General features: G+C 52.9%; 3 protein-coding genes and 4 non-coding genes across 10 annotated transcripts; 1 reads left to right on the forward strand and 6 right to left on the reverse strand.

Annotated features, from left to right (window-relative positions):
- Positions 1-149: 149 nt before the first annotated feature.
- Positions 150-11,317, reverse strand: NEK8 (NIMA related kinase 8). 4 transcript variants are annotated; one of them, XM_064495870.1, is made up of 15 exons: positions 11,216-11,317; positions 6,316-6,521; positions 5,867-6,099; positions 5,504-5,635; positions 4,792-5,000; positions 4,557-4,636; positions 4,292-4,473; positions 4,023-4,170; positions 3,552-3,628; positions 3,108-3,225; positions 2,287-2,437; positions 1,901-2,064; positions 1,642-1,800; positions 1,300-1,458; positions 150-821 (listed from the first exon to the last, which is right to left on the reverse strand). In XM_064495870.1, the coding sequence occupies exons 2-15, from the start codon at positions 6,449-6,451 to the stop codon at positions 772-774; spliced, it is 1,998 nt and encodes a 665-aa protein (XP_064351940.1). In that variant the 5' UTR covers positions 6,452-6,521; positions 11,216-11,317; the 3' UTR covers positions 150-771. The 4 variants fall into 4 exon arrangements, with proteins under 4 accessions (XP_064351940.1, XP_064351941.1, XP_064351939.1 ...); XM_064495871.1 differs by having other exon boundaries at positions 11,188-11,311; XM_064495869.1 differs by lacking the exon at positions 11,216-11,317 and adding an exon at positions 8,534-8,639.
- TLCD1 (TLC domain containing 1) lies at positions 10,771-12,812 on the forward strand. The gene is made up of 4 exons (XM_010978961.3): positions 10,771-11,122; positions 11,453-11,535; positions 11,628-11,710; positions 12,117-12,812. Exons 1-4 carry the CDS (start codon positions 10,929-10,931, stop codon positions 12,498-12,500), a joined length of 744 nt encoding a protein of 247 aa, XP_010977263.1. The 5' UTR covers positions 10,771-10,928; the 3' UTR covers positions 12,501-12,812.
- A 148-nt stretch (positions 12,813-12,960) lies between these two features.
- On the reverse strand, positions 12,961-16,178 carry RPL23A (ribosomal protein L23a). The gene is made up of 5 exons (XM_031468412.2): positions 16,067-16,178; positions 15,267-15,450; positions 13,909-14,085; positions 13,341-13,410; positions 12,961-13,113 (listed from the first exon to the last, which is right to left on the reverse strand). The coding sequence occupies exons 1-5, from the start codon at positions 16,089-16,091 to the stop codon at positions 13,099-13,101; spliced, it is 471 nt and encodes a 156-aa protein (XP_031324272.1). The 5' UTR covers positions 16,092-16,178; the 3' UTR covers positions 12,961-13,098.
- On the reverse strand, positions 13,229-13,295 carry LOC116157990 (small nucleolar RNA Z17). Its single transcript, XR_004142220.1, has one exon. It is a non-coding gene; the product is annotated as a small nucleolar RNA Z17 (small nucleolar RNA).
- Positions 13,479-13,543, reverse strand: LOC116157983 (small nucleolar RNA SNORD42). The gene has a single exon (XR_004142213.1). It is a non-coding gene; the product is annotated as a small nucleolar RNA SNORD42 (small nucleolar RNA).
- On the reverse strand, positions 14,172-14,243 carry LOC116157989 (small nucleolar RNA Z17). The gene has a single exon (XR_004142219.1). It is a non-coding gene; the product is annotated as a small nucleolar RNA Z17 (small nucleolar RNA).
- LOC116157982 (small nucleolar RNA SNORD42) lies at positions 15,537-15,602 on the reverse strand. Its single transcript, XR_004142212.1, has one exon. It is a non-coding gene; the product is annotated as a small nucleolar RNA SNORD42 (small nucleolar RNA).
- Positions 16,179-16,798: the final 620 nt, after the last annotated feature.

Raw genomic sequence — 16,798 nt, forward strand, 5'->3', positions numbered from 1 at the left:
GGCCGAGCTGGGCGCTGGGCCAGGGGAACCTGGGCTCCAGCCTAAGGCTGCGCCCACATTCCTCCCTCGACCGCGGCCCTGCAGCCCTGATCGAGCCCAACCCAGCCCTGGGGTGGCCGCCACCCCCACCCCTGAAGAGACCCACACTCTAGGCAGGCAGCTGATTTTTATTGGCGCTACTTTCCAGTCATCTGGGAAGCTGGTCTGGTCCAGCCAGCTAACCTTTCTCCCAACCTGCTTTGGGGGAATGGCGTGGGGTGAGGGGCAACCTTACGGCAGGAATCCCCTCTGCAGTCCACTGCAACCCATGCACTCCCGCAAGGGAAGGGAGGCACTCAGAAATTGTGCAAATCCCTGCCTCAGGATATAAGAGTGGGGGCGGGTGGCAGCACTCCTGGGACCTCCTTGCCTCAGGCCAATGCAGGGGCTAGGCCACCGGAATGGCCAGTCCAGGCAGGCCCTGGCTTGCCCTGCTCCAAAGCACTGAGCTGCTCTCCCAGTAGACAGCAGGGACTTATTTTCTAACTGGACTAGGGGAAGGGGCAGGGTCTGGGTAGAGCCACAGCTACCGCCAGCCTTTCTCTGCAGAGGCTCTGGAGACCACCCTGCTTCCAAAGGTTAACATCTGGCTTCCAACTCTAGCCAGGCTGAACCCTGAGGACGCTGACTAAAAAGAAAGGGTGGGAAGGGAAAAGAGGGATGCTAAGGGAATAGGGAGGGTTGAGTTTTACACATCCAGGGCAAAATGTGGAGCAGAGGCTTTACTGGTTCTTATACTCCACTGATGATACAATCCAGGGGGATGGTCATGCCTGAGGCACCTGCGCTTTTCAAGAACAAGCAGAGGAGAAGCAATATCAGGGTAGTCCAGAGGTGTATCCAGGTGCCTTAGGGTGGGACTGGCTCATCTGTGACGGCTGGAGAATACAAATGAGAAATCCCTGCAGCTTCCCAGAGGGCAGTGCCCCCAGCAAGACTCAACTACCTCAGTTCCCACACTGGGCCCTAGACTCTGGATCCTGCCAGGCCAGAAACAGAGGTTCACACTAAACTGAACTTGAGAGTTGGAGAAGAAAGAATGCATTTGGGCCCTGGTGAGCAGTGGAGGCAGCCCTTCAGTGAGGCTCAAGAAGCACCCACCCTTGTCCACCCCAGGGGCTCACTTTTGCCCCACAGTTTTTGCTTTCTGGGGGCTGAAGATGCTTTTAGTAATTTGGGCTGTGACCACTGAAGATGGGAGTGCAGACAGAGGCCAGCTGGATTAACCCTTGTGTGGGTGAGGGTGAAGTTATAACTCACCGCGAACAGCTAGGAGAGTGTTTCCATGGCAACAGGACACAGAAGTCACTGTGTAGGGGTGTGTCTCATCCAGCTGCACTAGCCTCGGGAGTCCAGCATCCTCATCCCTCCTTCCCAGTCGACCTCGGGCCCCTTTGCCCCAAGAGTACACTTCACTTTCTGCCAAAGAGAATCCCAAGGAGGGAAATGGGAGAAGGACATAGGTTAGTAAGTAGCTATCCTCCTAGACTGCCATACTGGCCCCAACATGAGGTTGCTGAGTTCAGCAGCCCTGAGCATCACCCACCATTGCCCATGGGCCTGCGCATGCTCCTATCTGCCCCCATAGTGCCCACTAATCACCTGCCCCAATGGCTACAGTGAAGGCATCCCCACAGGCCACCATCGCTATCTTGATGCCCTGGAGGCCTTGGACTTGACAAGGGGCCCGGCTGACCCGGCGAGCGTTGGTACCCAACTGCCCATGCTGATTGCTGCCGAAAGTGTAGCAGTCACCAGAGGCTATAGGGGAAGAGGAAAAGAAGAAAAGGGTGCCTCAACTGAGGACCCAAGGAAGCCAGGAAATTCCACCTCTGACCTCCTGTGCCCACGTCCTGCTCACCAGTTATAGCAGCTGAATGAGCAGTGCCCAGGTCCATGCTCAGCAGGGGCTCCTGGTCCAGGGGTGCAGAACCTAGTGGTGTGAAGCTTAGGGCCTCCTCCACTTGCTGGTGGGGAGCAGGTTCCTCCCCCAGGGAGAGGTGGTCCAAACCCAGCTTATTGAACCTGAGGACAGAGCCAGAAGCCAAGTCCAGTTTATACAGACTGTCCTCGCCCCTACTTATCTGAGCAGGAGCTTGTGCACCAGGGGACAAATCCCACCTTGGGTTGAACCCAGCACCCTCAACCCCTCCTCAGTTCTTATCCCTGATGGGAGGTAGGCAATGACTGAGCACTGGCAGCTGGGGAGGGCGGGGGCAGGCTGCTCATCAACATGCATCTACTTACCTGTTGCTCCCACAGGCCAGGGCTCGGCCAGGCACAGTGAGGATCATGGAGGAGTCAATACCACATACAACCCGCTGTGCTTCCTGCCCTGGGGGCATGGGTACCTGCTGGGGACAGCTGTGGGACTCCCTGGTGCCCAGTCCCAGCCGGCCTACAAGGAGAAACCAGGATGGGACTAGACTGAGCTTTAGGGTTGGTGATGCCAGGATAAGAAGGACCCATGGAGAGGAAGTAACAGCATGAGTGAAGGCTGTTCCTCAGACTGAAATGCCCATCCTTGGCCCCTCCGTGAGTCGAAATCCTACTCCTCCTTTAAGGCCCTGTTTAGATGCCACATCTGTCTCCTCCAGGTGGAGCTCCTTGCCATTCCTTGGGTTCCCACACCTCTGGACCTTGTGGGGAGGCCTGCTGCTGTCTGTCCTCTATCATGATGGGGAAGTGTCATCCCTCCTCCATCTAGAATCAGTCCTCTAGGAGGAGAGGAACCCCATCTAAGTCATCTCTATTTTCAATGCCCAGCCTGATTCCTGACCCAGAGAGGTCCACAACAGATACTGCTGGACGAGTCAAATCCCTCTCATTACATCATGAGTACCTGAAGGAAAAGACATCTTGTTTATCTTGTCTCAGCACCCAGCACAGAGTGGGCACATAATGGGTGTGCAATAAAGGTTTCTTGAGTTAATAAATGAATGGAATTAGAGTGAAAAGAGGGAAGAGAGAATGGGCCATGGGGTAGAAGATGGCTGTGAAGAAGAACAAATTGTGGCTGAGGGGTACTGTGTGACGGAGCCAGAGGCTGAAACAGAGTGAAAGCTTACCACCATCTCCGCGGCCCCAGGCAAACAGTTCTCTCTCAGTGGACAGGGCCAGCACGTGAGAGGCCCCACAGGCCACCTGCACCATCTCATAGCCCAGCAGGGCCTCCACAATGGTGGGCTAGAAAGAGAGGAAGCAAGGGTAGACTGTGGGCAAGGGGCCTGGAGTAGCCACCTGGCCTCAACATCCCCTGTAGGGATGAAGTTGAAGGCTGCAAAGTCTCAGGAAGGTGGCTGTCTCTTTAAATCCCCCCTACCCACCACTGCAACCAGTGAGGAAGCCTGGTCTTTCTGTACTTCCCCCGATGCTGCCCAGAACAGGTGCAGCCTGGGAGCTAGAGGGACCTGTGGCTGCTGGGTATTCCCCTGACCTCGGTGTCAGCTCTCAGATGTGGGCTCCTTGCCATCTCCCCACTTCCTCCTCCCCAACGTACACGCAGCACCCACCTGACTGATGTCATTGAGGCTGCCATGGCCTAGGCACCCATTGCTGCCACTGCCAAAGGTCATGATGATGCCTCGGTCTAGAGAGGGGGACAGTGAGGAAAGGGAAAGAAGAGAGGAAGAAGAGAGGTTAGATTGTTTCCAGACAGACCAGAGCAACCTTGGGCTGGAGGAGCAAGAAAAGTTAATTGCAGGCGAGGGCTGGAAGAATGGGAACGGGGAGAAAGGGACAGGGGTCTTTCTTCCCAAGTGACAGCCTCTGAGCTTTAGTTTCCGGGATCTGTCAAATGGGGATAATGTGACTGCTTTGCCAGGCCTGCTGTGAAGCTAAAGAAGAATGTGCAAGTAGAGCACCCCTGGTGGACAGACGCATTATTAAGTGAGTAGTTTGCAAACGACGGGCAACGAGGAAAGTTGCTCTGGAAGGCCTTCTTATAGCGGGGTCTCCACAGGGTAGTCCCCTGACTGGCTCACCAGTTAGGCAGGCTGTGAAGAGGTCCCCACAGGCCACATGCTTGATGGTCACACCTGACTGGCCCTCCAGGAAACGGGAGACGAACTGGGGATGCTGCTCAACTGCTCCCGGAAGGAGGGAGCCCCCTGCGGCGCCTAGGGGCGGGGCCTGCGAGGGGAGACGAGAGGGCGTGGCCGGCGCCTGTGCGCCCGGCTCCTGACACGCAGCCCCCAGCCCCCGGCCCCAGACCCGCGTCCCCCTCCCTCCAGGCACACTCCAGCCGGCTCACCTCCCACAGGATGAGGCGCCCAGAGCGCGTGACGCCGGCCTTCTGCGTGCGCCCGGCTGCCACCTGGACCACCTCTGTGTTGAGCATTGGCAGCCGCAGGGGCGCGCTGAGCCCACCGCCCCACGCGTACACCGACGACAGCGGCGGCGGAATGGCAGGCCGTGTGGGTCCCCGAGGGACGCCTGCAGGGACAGCTCATCAGGCCTTTTAAACTGATGGGAATGCCATAGCGTCCTTGGGAACCCGGGCGGTCGTCCCGACTTACCTCTGCAACGGGCGCTGGTGGTCCTGTTCCCTGTGCTGCCAGGGGCCATCGGTGGCCCGGTGGCTAGGGACTTTTCTGCCCTGCGGGACAGATGGGGACCTCAGGACAAGGACCCTCCTTGGCATTCCCACACGCAGCAATGGAGGGCTTGCCATGCGCGCCCCTCTGCCCCAGGCCTACTATGCTCCCCACCCTGCTGCTGCCCAGGGCCCCCTTCCCTGCTCCCTGCACCGGCCTCCGCATGCGGACGCTGCCCAGGTCGGTGTGGAGGTTGAGGAGCGCACGGATGCAGAGGGGCTGTGCCATGATGTGGCTGAGCGGTGGCCGCTGTGCGGGCTCCAGGCTGAGCAGACTCAGAACCAGCTGGCGAAGCTCAGGGCTGTACCGGTCAGAGATGGGCGCAAAGGTGCCACTCATGATCTTCAGCACCAGCGCTGGCAGGTTCTGTGAAGGCACCAATGTGGGACTGGCCAGAACCTCAGGCCAGGCTCTTAAACAGTAGCACCCCCAGCTCCAGCCCCAGCCCCAGCCCCTAGCCTTGGGTGGTCATAGCCCTGCAGTCAGAAGCCTTTTCTAGTGAGGGGATTCCCAGGAAGACAGGGAAGCCAAACCCTGCTTTTAAGAACCTGATAGGGGAGCTGCAGCTATGTCCTCAGAAATCCCAGGTTGTTGGGAGAACTCAAGTCTTGCCCTTCAGAGGTCCCTAATCTGATGGGAGGGCCCTGCCCTCGGGAGCCCTCAGTTTAATGGGGGGACCCAAGGCCCACCATCAGGAACCCATAGTCTGAGGGAAGCCACAGACCCGGCGTGGGGTAACCCACTAATCTGATAAGAGAGAGATAACTCAGCCACAGAAGAAACACAGAAGTGGTTGGTGCCAAGCACTTCAGGGGGGAGGAGCTAGAGGTAGAGATTTCCCAGTTGTCTCCTTGGTGAAGCTTACTCACCGCAGCCTCAAAGGCCCTCTTAAGGCTGGCGAGCTCATAGAGGACACAGCCCAGGGCCCAGATGTCACTCTTCTGGTTGTAGGGCTTGCCCTCACACAGTTCAGGGGAGATGTAGCATGGAGTACCCACCACCTGCAGGAGGGAAGCTAGTATTTCAGCCTGGAGGTGGGAGGACCAAGGCTCTGCCCACAAGCCTACTTAGAGATAGATTCTCCCTAAAGCAGACAAAAGTGCTTCCTTCTGCAGCCAGGAGCTAAGGGGCCAAGGTCCTGGGGGTGGGAATGAGGTGGGGATAGGGATGTAGAGTGGGCCTCAGCCCTCAAAACCTCCAGCACCGTTACGGTCCCCTCCATGCCCAGGCACCGTATAGGCCTTGCTCTTGCTGCTAAGGATCTTGGAGATGCCGAAGTCACCGATCTTGACGACCATGCGGTGTTTGTCTAGAAGGATGTTTTGGGTCTTGAGGTCCCGGTGCAGGATAAGGTGGGTGTGTACATGATGCAGCGCCAGCAAAATCTGCACAAAGAAGTGCAGGATGGTCTCCTCCTCCAAAAGGGAATTACAACGCTTCTGGATGAACTCAGCCAGGGTGCCACCTGCAGTCACAAGAGACTAGTTAAGATCGAGGTTTTCCATGCCTAAGACTCTCCTTTATATGAAATCAAAGGCCCAGACAGGGCAAGGCCCTACTAGTGACACACAACTGGGGTCGGAACTCTATACCTCTGACCCTCAGCCAAGCCCATTCCAAGCTGATCAGTGCCTGCCCGTCCCAGAGGTGCAGCCAGGCCAGTGCAAGGAGGCTGGCCTACCTGGTGCATATTCCATGGCGATCATGAGGGCCTTGTCCTCCAGGAAGTTCTCGTAGTACTCAATGACATTGGGGTGGTTGAGCAGCTTGAGGACCTGGCACTCGTTCTGGGCTGCCTGCCGCTCTTCTTTGGTCATTTGCTCCACTGGGATCTGCTTGATGATTACCAGCTTCTGGTCAGCCTTGCGCAGGCACAGGTGCACGATCCTGAGGACAGAGAGTATAGTAGTGGGTACCAGCTGAGCCTCCAACCACCTATCAGGCAGGGCAGACCTGGTGACTGGGTTTTCCTTAGGAGAGGGCAATGGGCACCTAAACTAAGAGGTCATCTAAGTAAGTGCACAGAACGCTGAGTTTAGGAATGAGGAGAACTGACCACAAATTGTGTGACACTTTGGGCAAGTCATTTAACTCATCTGGGACTGTTTCACCCCAGGCACAATGAGGTAAAGTTGTTTTGGGCTCTGTAAGTCCCCACAGACTCTGGATTTAACTGCCTGGGTTCAAATCCTGACTCCTCCTGTTACTAGTTATCTGGTCTTAAATTATGTAGCCTCAGGATCTGGAAAATAGGATCAATCTCACAAGGTTGTTGAGAAGATAGAACGAGAAAATGCATGGACTGCACTTAGCACAGTGCCTGGCACATCAAAATTACTCAGTGAGTGGAAGCCATTTATAGTATTATTTTCTTCCAACTCTGTAGTCAGTGTCTATTAAGAAGACTTTGGTTCTTTCTCATTCACCACTATAGCCCCACTGCATAGCCTAGTGCATACCCCAGCACATAGTAGGAGCTCAAGAAATATCTGCTGAATGATGTACTATAAGATGATCATCTATGTATTAAATGTATATCTCTAGCTCAGACCTCTCCTCTGAGCCTCAGACTTACATATCCAACTACCTGCATTGCGTCTCTACCTGAATGGCTCGCAAGCATCCTAAATTTTAACAAGTTCAAAATAAAAACTCCTGATGCCTGCCTTCAAAACCTTTCCTTCCTCAGTTTCTTCCATATCAGTAAATGATACCACTGTCCCCCAGTTATTAAAGTCAGACATCTGGAAATTATGCCAGAATCTTTCCTCTATCTGACACTAACACATCAATAAATCATGTTTCTACCTCCAAGATACTGTGAACCTACCCATTTTTCTCTGTATCTTGTACTATAACCCTTGCCCAAATCATTTCTTGCCTAGAATACTGCACTAGACTCTGAATGGTCGCTTTCACTCTTGTCACTCTCAAATCTAAATTCCACGCAGCAGCCAGAGTGACATTTTAAAAATGCAAATCAGGGGGAGGGTATAGCTCAAAGTGATACAGCACATGCTTAGCATGCATGAGGTCCTGGGTTGAATCCCTAGTACCTCCCCTAAAAAGTAAATAAACAAATAAATAAACATAATTACCTCCCCCCTCAAAAAAAAACCTAAAAAAAAAATACAAATCATATCAAGATCATGCCTTTGCTTAAACCTGTTTCCTTTACACTGCAAATAAATCCAACTCCTTTACTCCAGCCTGCAAGGCCATAATCTGGTTCCCGCCCTTTGTGACAATCACATTCTATTCCATTCTTTACGTTGCTCGCTACTTTCCAACTACATTGGACTTTTTCTCAATTCTTGAATACTCTGAATTCTTTCCCATGTGAGGACTTTCGCATAAGCTGTTTCCTCCGCCTGAAAAGCTCTGCCTTCTTCAGAATTCTGGTCCTCATTTCTCAAGTCTTGGCGTTAAATTTCACCTCTCAGAGAAATTTTCCCTGACCACCACAAACAAATGCTCCCTGGTGCCGTACTCTTTTCTCGCAGTTTCTTAATCACTTCTTTAACAATGTTCTGTTTCTTGTATAATTTTCCTATAGTCTGTAAGCTCCGAGAGGGAAAAGACCAAGCCTATTTTGGTCTTAGCTATATATCCAGCACAGAGAGCCAGACACATATAGTTGCCGCTCAGTATCTGTTGAATGAAGAAGTCAGGATCAAAGAACAGAACTCTGCCGTGGGCGCCAAAAGGCTGGCCGGGGGCGTGACCTCTTTGGGGGCGGAGTTTCCCGACCTCGACCAGGACCGGAAGCCTGGGCGGGGCTTCCCACCGTGGGCGCTCACGCCTCGGGGCGGGGCTAAGCGGGCAATGATTTCGCGGTCGGAGTTGGGGCTTATATTCTCTCTCCCCGAGCAATTTCCTCCCCCAGAGCCCTGGCTCACCCGAAGGCACCTCTCCCCACCACTCGGATCCGCTCGTACTTCTCCATCTCATTTCTCAGAGTCACATTTCCGGAACCCCGACGCCTAAACGCGGCGCGTGCGCGGACCCTCCCTCCCTGGAGCCACGCCCCCTGTACTGTAAAATAATTGCGGGGTGGAGCAAGTGGAGCTAGGTGTTGATTCCACCTCTCATCTGTCTTGGCTGATTTGCACTGTTCTTGCAGCCCGAATCTGCAGTCAGTCTAACAGGGTTCAAGAAATGGGCGATATGCCATTTCTTGGCGCGCTCTGTAAAGGCCAACACGGTACCAGCCACTTAAATGTGGCCGCATCCGGCCCTCGCAAATCTCCCTTAGACCAGAAGGGTTCTCCGCGCAGACCGAGTAAGGGTGGGAAACGAGGATCGACTTCTCTCTTTCCCCTTCTTTGCCCACTAGTGACGCTGTTTCCGAAGGAGAGGGCAGATTCTCATTGGCACGCAAACGATAAACACTACTAAAACAACCGAGAGCGTCGGCGCTCTCGGTCTGTGGGGGCAGGGTGCAGGATTAGTTTCGTGTTTGCCTAGGGAGGGACCGGGGAAACCCTGAGCTGCGCAAGTTGATTCACCTAGGGAGAACGTAACACGATCTCCAGGCTGTCCCGACTAGCGAGCACCGCGCTCTTCAACACCCATAATTCCCCCGATGCACACATACAACGCTGCCTCCTACAGCACTCAACTAGGGAGGAACTCCTTGGGGGACAATGGGAGGGAAGTGGACCACTATCTGAAAGCTTCGGGGAGAGGAGGAAAGACAGTCGTTTGGGTTATAGAGGTTCAAGGCTTCTGCCCAGAGGTTGGGGGCTGGTTAGTACCAATGTCTAAGATCTTGACCGGAAGTAGGTTTAATTCCAGGTGTCTCCCGGCGCCTCCTGATCTTCACAAGTTCCATAAAAGCTTAGTTAAGGAAGCAGGAAGGATGGTGATTAGCGTCCCTATTTCTGAGTGGGTGAGGAATGTGAGGAAAGGGGTGTTTATCTTCCGCTCCCACCCTGTCCCTTGAAAGGGTGCCTATACTACCCGCGTGGAATGACTGCTGGAAGGGCCCTGTGAGGGCCCCTCGGTCGCTGGCTCAGACTGGTGTGGCTGGCGGACAAAGCTACCCTGTGAGCAAAGGGGAGCCTAGGGGGAGAAAGCTGCTCAGCCGGGACACTCCGTGCTCTCACCTAGAAACCATAGTTGACCCAGTAGCCCCACAGCGGTTAATGTGTAAGCTTGGAGCCTTCGGGGAGGCAGAGCAAACACCCAAACTGCTTGGCGCCTCAGGCTTCTGGCTTTTCCTCCCTTTTGTAGAACCTCCTCACCCCTCTGCCTCAACTACTCCCATCTCCTTTACCCCTGCCCTCGGTTCTTCACTGCCCTTCCGTTCGCGTAATCTGGCTAACTCCCCACAACCAACAACCTTGTTTCTTCGGCGGCGGGAGGGATTTGGCGCCACGGTGAGGACAGGCTGACACCTAGTGGCTGCGATCTGCAACTGCTCCAGGCCGCCGGCCTGCAGAGTGAGGGTCACTCCAGCAGCCTGGGCCCGCCCCAGCCTCCAGGGAGCAGGGAGAATAGACCTGGGGACTGTCTGAGGGAGGACTGCGACTGCCGCTCGGCCCCAGGAGCATAAGAGCTTGGGAGAAGGGGCGGTGATGGGTTAGTCGACAGTTTCTAGGCACTGACTCGGTGCGGAACGCGGTAGAGGCAGGTAAACATACTCGTCTCTCGCCTGAAGAAACTAGTGATCCAATGCAAGAACAGGGTCCAAATGGAGATCACTGTCAGAAGCTGGGCACCGGCCCGTCCCCAGCACCAGGGATTAAAAGACGTGGGTGTGTGACGGGTCACGCCCAGCTCTGCCCAGAAGGGAGTTGAGGGCGGAGAGAAAGCTCTCTCAGTACCTGCCCAGGCAGAGGAGTCTGGACCCCCGGAAAAAGGTAGGGTGCGGGTTAACGAGACGAAGTGAGCGAGCAGGACTCCGTCGGCAGTCGGGAGGCGCCAGCGAGGGATGGCTCGGTGGCGGCGCCCCTAGGACAGCCGCCTTCCCCTTAAGTCCGCGAGAGCCCGGCAGGGCCCAGGGGCCCCCGGGAAACGCCGCTTGAGCCCTCTGAGCTACAGAGGCACTGGAGGGGCGGGGACAGGCGGAGGCGGGGCGGGGGCGCGGGCGGTTGGGGGCGGGGGCAGAGGCCGGCAGGGAGGGGACGGGAGGGGAGAAGGGGCCTACAGGGCTCCGCGGAAACCGTGTGTGAGGCTGGCGGCCGGCGGGAGAGGCGTCTGGGGTGAACTGGCCCGAGAGGGAGCCCCGTTCCCGAACAGCCCGCGGAGGCCGCCTAGAGGGCGGACAGGTAGAAGGCAGGGAGGGCCAGCATGCCCCCAGTGCCGCTCCCCGTCCTGCTGCTGCTCCTGGGCGCCACGCTGACCTTCCGGGCGCTCCGACACACGCTCTGTCGCCTGCCCCTGCCTGCACACGTGCGCGCCGACCCCCTGCGCACCTGGCGCTGGCACAACCTGCTCGTCTCCTTCACTCATTCCATTGTGTCAGGGATCTGGGCACTGCTGTGGTGAGTGAAGGACTGGGGGAGTGAAGGAGGCTAGGGGATCCCGCATTACTTGCCGCATCACTCACCAGCGGGCTGAGGCCCAGGCAGTCTCACCTGATTCCCAGTTTAGAATGCTGTCCAACCAGGAACTGCAGCAGCCCCAGGGGAGGGGGGTGGTGTCTCACCTAGGAAATGGGAGACACCTGGGTTTAAGCCGAGCTCCTCCGAGCTCCGCAGTCAGCCAATAGCGTCAGCCCAGACTCCCCGAGGACTAGCAAGGGTAATGGGGGAAGTTGTGCGTCCTTGGGGATACCGAGATGATGAGAGCCTACCTTCTTCCCTCCCTTCCAGTATATGGCAGACCCCTGAGATGCTGGTGGAAATTGAGACAGCATGGTCGCTTTCTGGCTATCTGCTCGTTTGCTTCTCCACAGGTGGGTCTTGCCCAGGAAGCATTAAATAGGTGGGGGGACAGGGATAAGCTTGTTCAGTCCCCTTAATACCTCTTCCCCCACCCCTCCCCTAGGGTATTTCATCCACGACACCGTGGATATCTTGATTAGCCATCAGGCACGAGCTTCTTGGGAATACCTTGTCCATCATGTCATGGTAAGTGAGAAGCAGAGGATATTGTATAGGCTTAGTGCTAGCAACCTAGTCTCAGCCCTGTCTTTTTGAACCTGGGAGGTATAGGCCATCTTTCAACACCACTCCAATGACGCCCTGCATCTTCTCATGCTAGAATGCCTTAGGTTGACTGTCTGTGCCCTTGATTCACTATTTGAGGCCAGCAATCAAGGCCTCACCTTCTTAGACTGGAAACTCCACCCAGACCAAGGACCTCTGGGCAGGGATCAAAATGCAGTGTTGAATCCACTGTAAACTCTTCCCAGAAGAAAGCAAATAGGGGAGCATTTCCTAGCCCTTAAATCGGTAGCCTTGATATTCTCACCAACTTTCCAGTTAAAGTCTTGGCATGTGAATTCCCTAACACGTTCTCTCCCTTGCATTGTAGGCCATGGGTGCCTTCTTTTCAGGCATCTTTTGGAAAAGATTTGTTGGTGGGGGCGTCCTAACACTGCTGGTGGAGGTCAGCAACATCTTCCTCACTATACGAATGATGATGAAGATCAACAATGCCCAGGATCTCCTCCTCTATCGGGTGAACAAATATGTCAACTTGGTCATGTACTTTCTCTTCCGCCTGGCCCCTCAGGCCTACCTTACCCATTACTTCCTGGGTTATGCTGGCCAGAGGACCCTGGGAACCTTTCTGCTGAGCATCTTGCTCTTGCTGGATGTCATGATCCTCATCTACTTTTCCCGCCTTCTCCGCTCTGACTTTTGCCCTGACCGTGTTCCCAGCCAGCAACACAAAGACAAGTTCTTGACTGAATGAAAAGCAGAGCTGGGAACTTGTGGCAAGGACAGCAAACACAGCCAAGAACAGCCCCACACATAAATGAAGACTTATCCCCTTGCCGGAGGCATCCTCTGGGGCCAGCCTCTTCACCCGCTATTGCAAACCCTAATGAAAGCACTCCTCTGAAGTTCTTGTTCTTTCTTGGACAAGGGGTGAAGGAAGCAGACAGACTGGTTGGGCATGGTAGATGGGTGTGGGGGAAAGGTGCACCCAACCCACATTGCCCTGAATGGATGCTAATGAAGACTGCGGATCTCTTCCAGGGATAAAGGTGTTCTTGTAAAGCTTCTTGCTTGTTCTCTTTTTTACCTCTATGATGGAGACAAGTTGTAGTTGTCCTAGGACAACCAATCCTAATGTGGGTCATAAGTATCTCTGCTATAAATTTGGTGAAGTGATAGGGCTGAATGTTACAACACAATAAGCAAACCAAGAATCTTGCCCAAGCCCTGTTATTTACTTAGGTGTGTATATATCACAGTATGGCCTCCCCCAGACCAACCAGAAATCAACATAAAGACAAGAAGCATACAGTAAAAATTTTTATATTTAGAATTAGCCAGCTGGACTGAGTTTAGATGATTCCAATCTGAAAAACAAAAGGGAATTTTGTTACTAGAAATTGAAATGTGAAGACTAAGCTCGAATGTCACTGTTAAAAGCAAAATGAGGGCACAAAAGGGATAGGGCCTATGAAAGACAAGGGTGCAGTTTGTTGAGACTAATCACCGAAGTCAGGCTTTGGTCACTAACAGACACATAATTTGCACCCAGGAAGGGTGGAGTGTTAGGGAATTTGTAGCAAAGGAAGCTTACTTTGTTGGCAACATCCAAAGCATCATAATCAGGAGCCAGTCGTACATATGCCTTCTTCTCTCCATCAGGCCTACAGAGAAGGAAGCCTTAGTCCTTGCTGCTCTCACTGCCCCCATACCCTCCCTCCTCAGTCATCTGGCGCATCAGTGGTTCCTTTGTTCATGTCATTTTTTTCCAAATAGTGATTTTTCCATCATTTGTGCAGAGGGGGTCAGGGGGAAGCCACTAAGCCACAAATGAAGCCAATTACATTTTACAGGAAACACAAGTATATTCTGACATTAACTGTAACTTAGTCTTGGGCCTGCTTCACCTAGAAGTAGGGATCAAGAAAATGAGCACCAACCCCCGAAGTCCCAGAGGCAGGACAGCTGATGTTTCCTCAAAACCCATACTTCATCCAAGTGACTGTAATTACAGCAGGTGCTGCTCATTTATCAAGGCTTACACATGAGGAAGCCTACTTCTACCCTCAAAAGCAGCACCAAAGAATTTCATGCCATTCAGGTTTCTTGACTTCTGACAGAGGCCCTGACCTCCTTTCCCATCCCATGGGGCCCCAACTCACCTAATCAGGGTATTGACTTTAGCCACGTCAATGTCATAGAGCTTCTTCACAGCCTGTTTGATCTGGTGCTTGTTGGCTTTGACATCCACAATGAACACAAGTGTGTTGTTGTCTTCTATCTTCTTCATAGCTGACTCGGTGGTCAAGGGGAACTTGATGATGGCATAGTGGTCAAGCCTTGGGGTGAGGCAAAATGGAGTCATCTGGCGTGGGCCCACTAAAAAGATGGTCCTTCTTTTGGAGCCCAAGGCCAGAAGAGCCCAGGTGCATCAGACAATGAAGTAGCAATCACTTCTGTCAGACTTTGGTCGCTTAACAGTGTCATCACGTGCACCCCGAACCCTAGGAACCTGGAGTCTCAACTCAGGGGCAGAAACCTTGTGCACATTCTCATTTAAAGGGCTCTCATCCTTAAAGTGATTAAACAATTATCTATGAGTTCCAACTCTCTTCATTCTTTATCTGACCGTAACATTTATGAAGCGCAAATTTCTGTAAGAAACTTGAGACTTAAGAGGTTAGACAACGTAATCCAAGAGCACAAAGCTAGACTATGGAATCTTGAAATTCAGGCTAGGGTTCCAAAGAATGTTGGTGCTTCACTATGAGGTTGAAGTGACTGTTTTGCCCCTTTGGTTGCTGAAAACTGGCTTGCAGGCCATTAGTTCTTGAGAGCAACTTTATTTAGTTTCAGGTTAAAGCTACAGTGGCTTGAACAAACCTAACACAGCTTTCCCTCTGAAATTCGAAAAAGCAAAGCTCTATTTGGATACTACCTTCCTGTTTTGAAGCTAGAGGTCAGGTCTCAACCTCTCATCATACTAATTTCTAGGTCCAAATGTTGGTAAAGTCCGTTCTTTCCTCCATGGACACCCCCCTACTCTACCATTTCTTGAATGTAAAAATTTGGAAGAATGAAAAACTTCCATAGGCCTTCACTATCCAATACAGATGAACAAATCTCATCAATCTAGAATAATCACACACCTTCACCTTCAAGAACTATTCCCTAGAGCAACAGGTGCAATGAGGAACAAACTAAACCTGGAACTCCAAAACAAAAAAACATCTAAGTCCCACTACATACTCACAAGAAAGTACACTTCCACATATGAAGCAATTAACCTAACAATTACTTAACCTAGACAGTGACTTTGGGTTGTTTTAATCACTGACAATATTCTAAAATCACCTTTTGTTCTTGAATAGCGCATTAATCTCTTCACCCTCCAGTTAGAGAAGCACACTAAGTACCAACATGGTTTTGAGAAACCATGCTCTAGGTTTGGTACGTTCCCAAATTACCAACATTGGGAGGATACCCAAACATCTTTTCATGAGTACAGGGCGGTACTGACTTGTTTCTCCTAGGGGCGCTCTTCCGAGGATATTTGGGCTGCCTTCTGAGCCGCAGTGTTTTGGGCCGTCGGAACGTGGGTGACGTCCGGATCTTCTTTTTTTTGTGGCTGTGGACGCCTTTCAGCACTGCTTTCTTGGCCTTCAAAGCCTTTGCTTTGGCTTCGGCTTTGGGAGGGGCGGGGGCTGAGAGGGAAAGAAAATGAGGGTGCGGGATTCATAAAGCGATCACTTCCGGCCTCAAGACCGGTAGTGGGCGCCCCAGGCCACACGTGCATCAGTGGTTCCTTTGAAGACATCACCAGTCTCAGGAGCTTAAATTTTTACATCATATGCACGACACTAAGGCGAACTTGGGATATGATTAAGAAAAAAAGTAACTAGTTAAAAAAAGAGGTAACTAGCAATGATCGAACGCTTGGTAGTTGCCAGGATGTGAGCTAGTAATTTTATACAGCCATCCTGGGAGGGTATATATCCCCAGTTAACATGGTGGGGGGGGGGGGGGAGGAAATAAGTTGAGGATACTGATTCCTTACAAGTCTGGAGACATGGAGCTCCCCAGAACCGACTGTCAGGCTGTCCCCTGGCAGATGGTGCCAGCCGGGCTTGCCTCCCCAACTCCCTTCACTGGAGCCCAGACCATGCGGCTGGGCCCACGCGCTCCTCAACGTTGCCGAAACGCAAGGAACTGCCCCGGAGCAGAAACCCAAAGGGTTGGCCCAGACACTGTCCCCCCAGTTCGTTCACTCTGAGGGGATCCCAGGTCAGCCAGCCGTGGCCCCCTAGCCCCATCACACACCTTCCTTCTTCGCTTTCGGCGCCATCTTCGTGAAAAGGGTTTCGTAGTTCTGGTCCCGCAAGCTTATAGCGCCAAGTCTCACCGAAAACTCGCGACGCTTTTTATTTAAAGCTGATTGGATAACCTGCAGCCGCAGCGCCCGCCGGGAATGGTAGTTAGATTTAGTTTCCTCGCGAGAGAGCCTAAACTAGCACCACCCCTCGGCTTGTCAGATACTAAAGCTTCACGGGTGTTGTAGTTTTTTTGCGACACGTGTTTATTTGCTGCGGCGGGTAGATGAAGTAGTCCGCTACTGCGCGGATCTGATCCTGAGTGTTTCGCATTTTGAGCAACTTAAGGGAAGAGGATTACAGTTCCAAGAGACAGTAACACTGCAAACTGGAATTAATATACTGTAGTTAGATTGGCTCAGGTAGAGTAAAGCAAAATTCTAGAACGGTAGAGCAGAATTTGTGCAGTCCAACTCCCTCAGACAACATCTGTGGAAACTGAGGTCGAAAGAGGGGACGGCTTATTAATAACACAGTGATTCCGGGGAAGAAAAAAGTCAGGCGGAGGAGAGGAGCAAAGTGTCAGAGAAGGTGGGTGGTGGTCACATCTGTCCCTCGTACCAGTGGCAGATTTCATGCGTTTTCCCTATTTCATGTGATTTCTCATGAAGAGATTCAACAGATATTCCAAACACCTAGGGCACAGATTTCTCCAGGATTCGCTCTTCTTGTGAATACTTTC

This window comes from Camelus dromedarius, chromosome 16 (assembly GCF_036321535.1).
Source record: "Camelus dromedarius isolate mCamDro1 chromosome 16, mCamDro1.pat, whole genome shotgun sequence".
NCBI lineage: Eukaryota > Metazoa > Chordata > Mammalia > Artiodactyla > Camelidae > Camelus > Camelus dromedarius.

What these genes read in the sequence shown, in the direction of transcription:
- RPL23A (XM_031468412.2), bottom strand. Translation starts at nt 16,091, where the DNA reads ATGGCGCCGAAAGCGAAGAAGGAAG. An exon ending in GCCGAAAGCGAAGAAGGAAG is followed by an intron (nt 15,451 to 16,066) that starts GTGTGTGATGGG and finishes TTTCCCTCTCAG; the next exon opens with CCCCCGCCCCTCCCAAAGCC. An exon ending in AGCGCCCCTAGGAGAAACAA is followed by an intron (nt 14,086 to 15,266) that starts GTCAGTACCGCC and finishes CCTCACCCCAAG; the next exon opens with GCTTGACCACTATGCCATCA.
- TLCD1 (XM_010978961.3), top strand. Translation starts at nt 10,929, where the DNA reads ATGCCCCCAGTGCCGCTCCCCGTCCTGCTGCTGCTCCTGGGCGCCACG. An exon ending in GGGATCTGGGCACTGCTGTG is followed by an intron (nt 11,123 to 11,452) that starts GTGAGTGAAGGA and finishes CCTCCCTTCCAG; the next exon opens with TATATGGCAGACCCCTGAGA. An exon ending in GCTCGTTTGCTTCTCCACAG is followed by an intron (nt 11,536 to 11,627) that starts GTGGGTCTTGCC and finishes CCCCTCCCCTAG; the next exon opens with GGTATTTCATCCACGACACC.
- NEK8 (XM_064495869.1), bottom strand. Translation starts at nt 8,580, where the DNA reads ATGGAGAAGTACGAGCGGATCCGAGTGGTGGGGAGAGGTGCCTTCGG. An exon ending in CGCCATGGAATATGCACCAG is followed by an intron (nt 6,100 to 6,315) that starts GTAGGCCAGCCT and finishes TTGTGACTGCAG; the next exon opens with GTGGCACCCTGGCTGAGTTC. An exon ending in TCATTCAGCTGCTATAACTG is followed by an intron (nt 1,801 to 1,900) that starts GTGAGCAGGACG and finishes CTTCCCCTATAG; the next exon opens with CCTCTGGTGACTGCTACACT.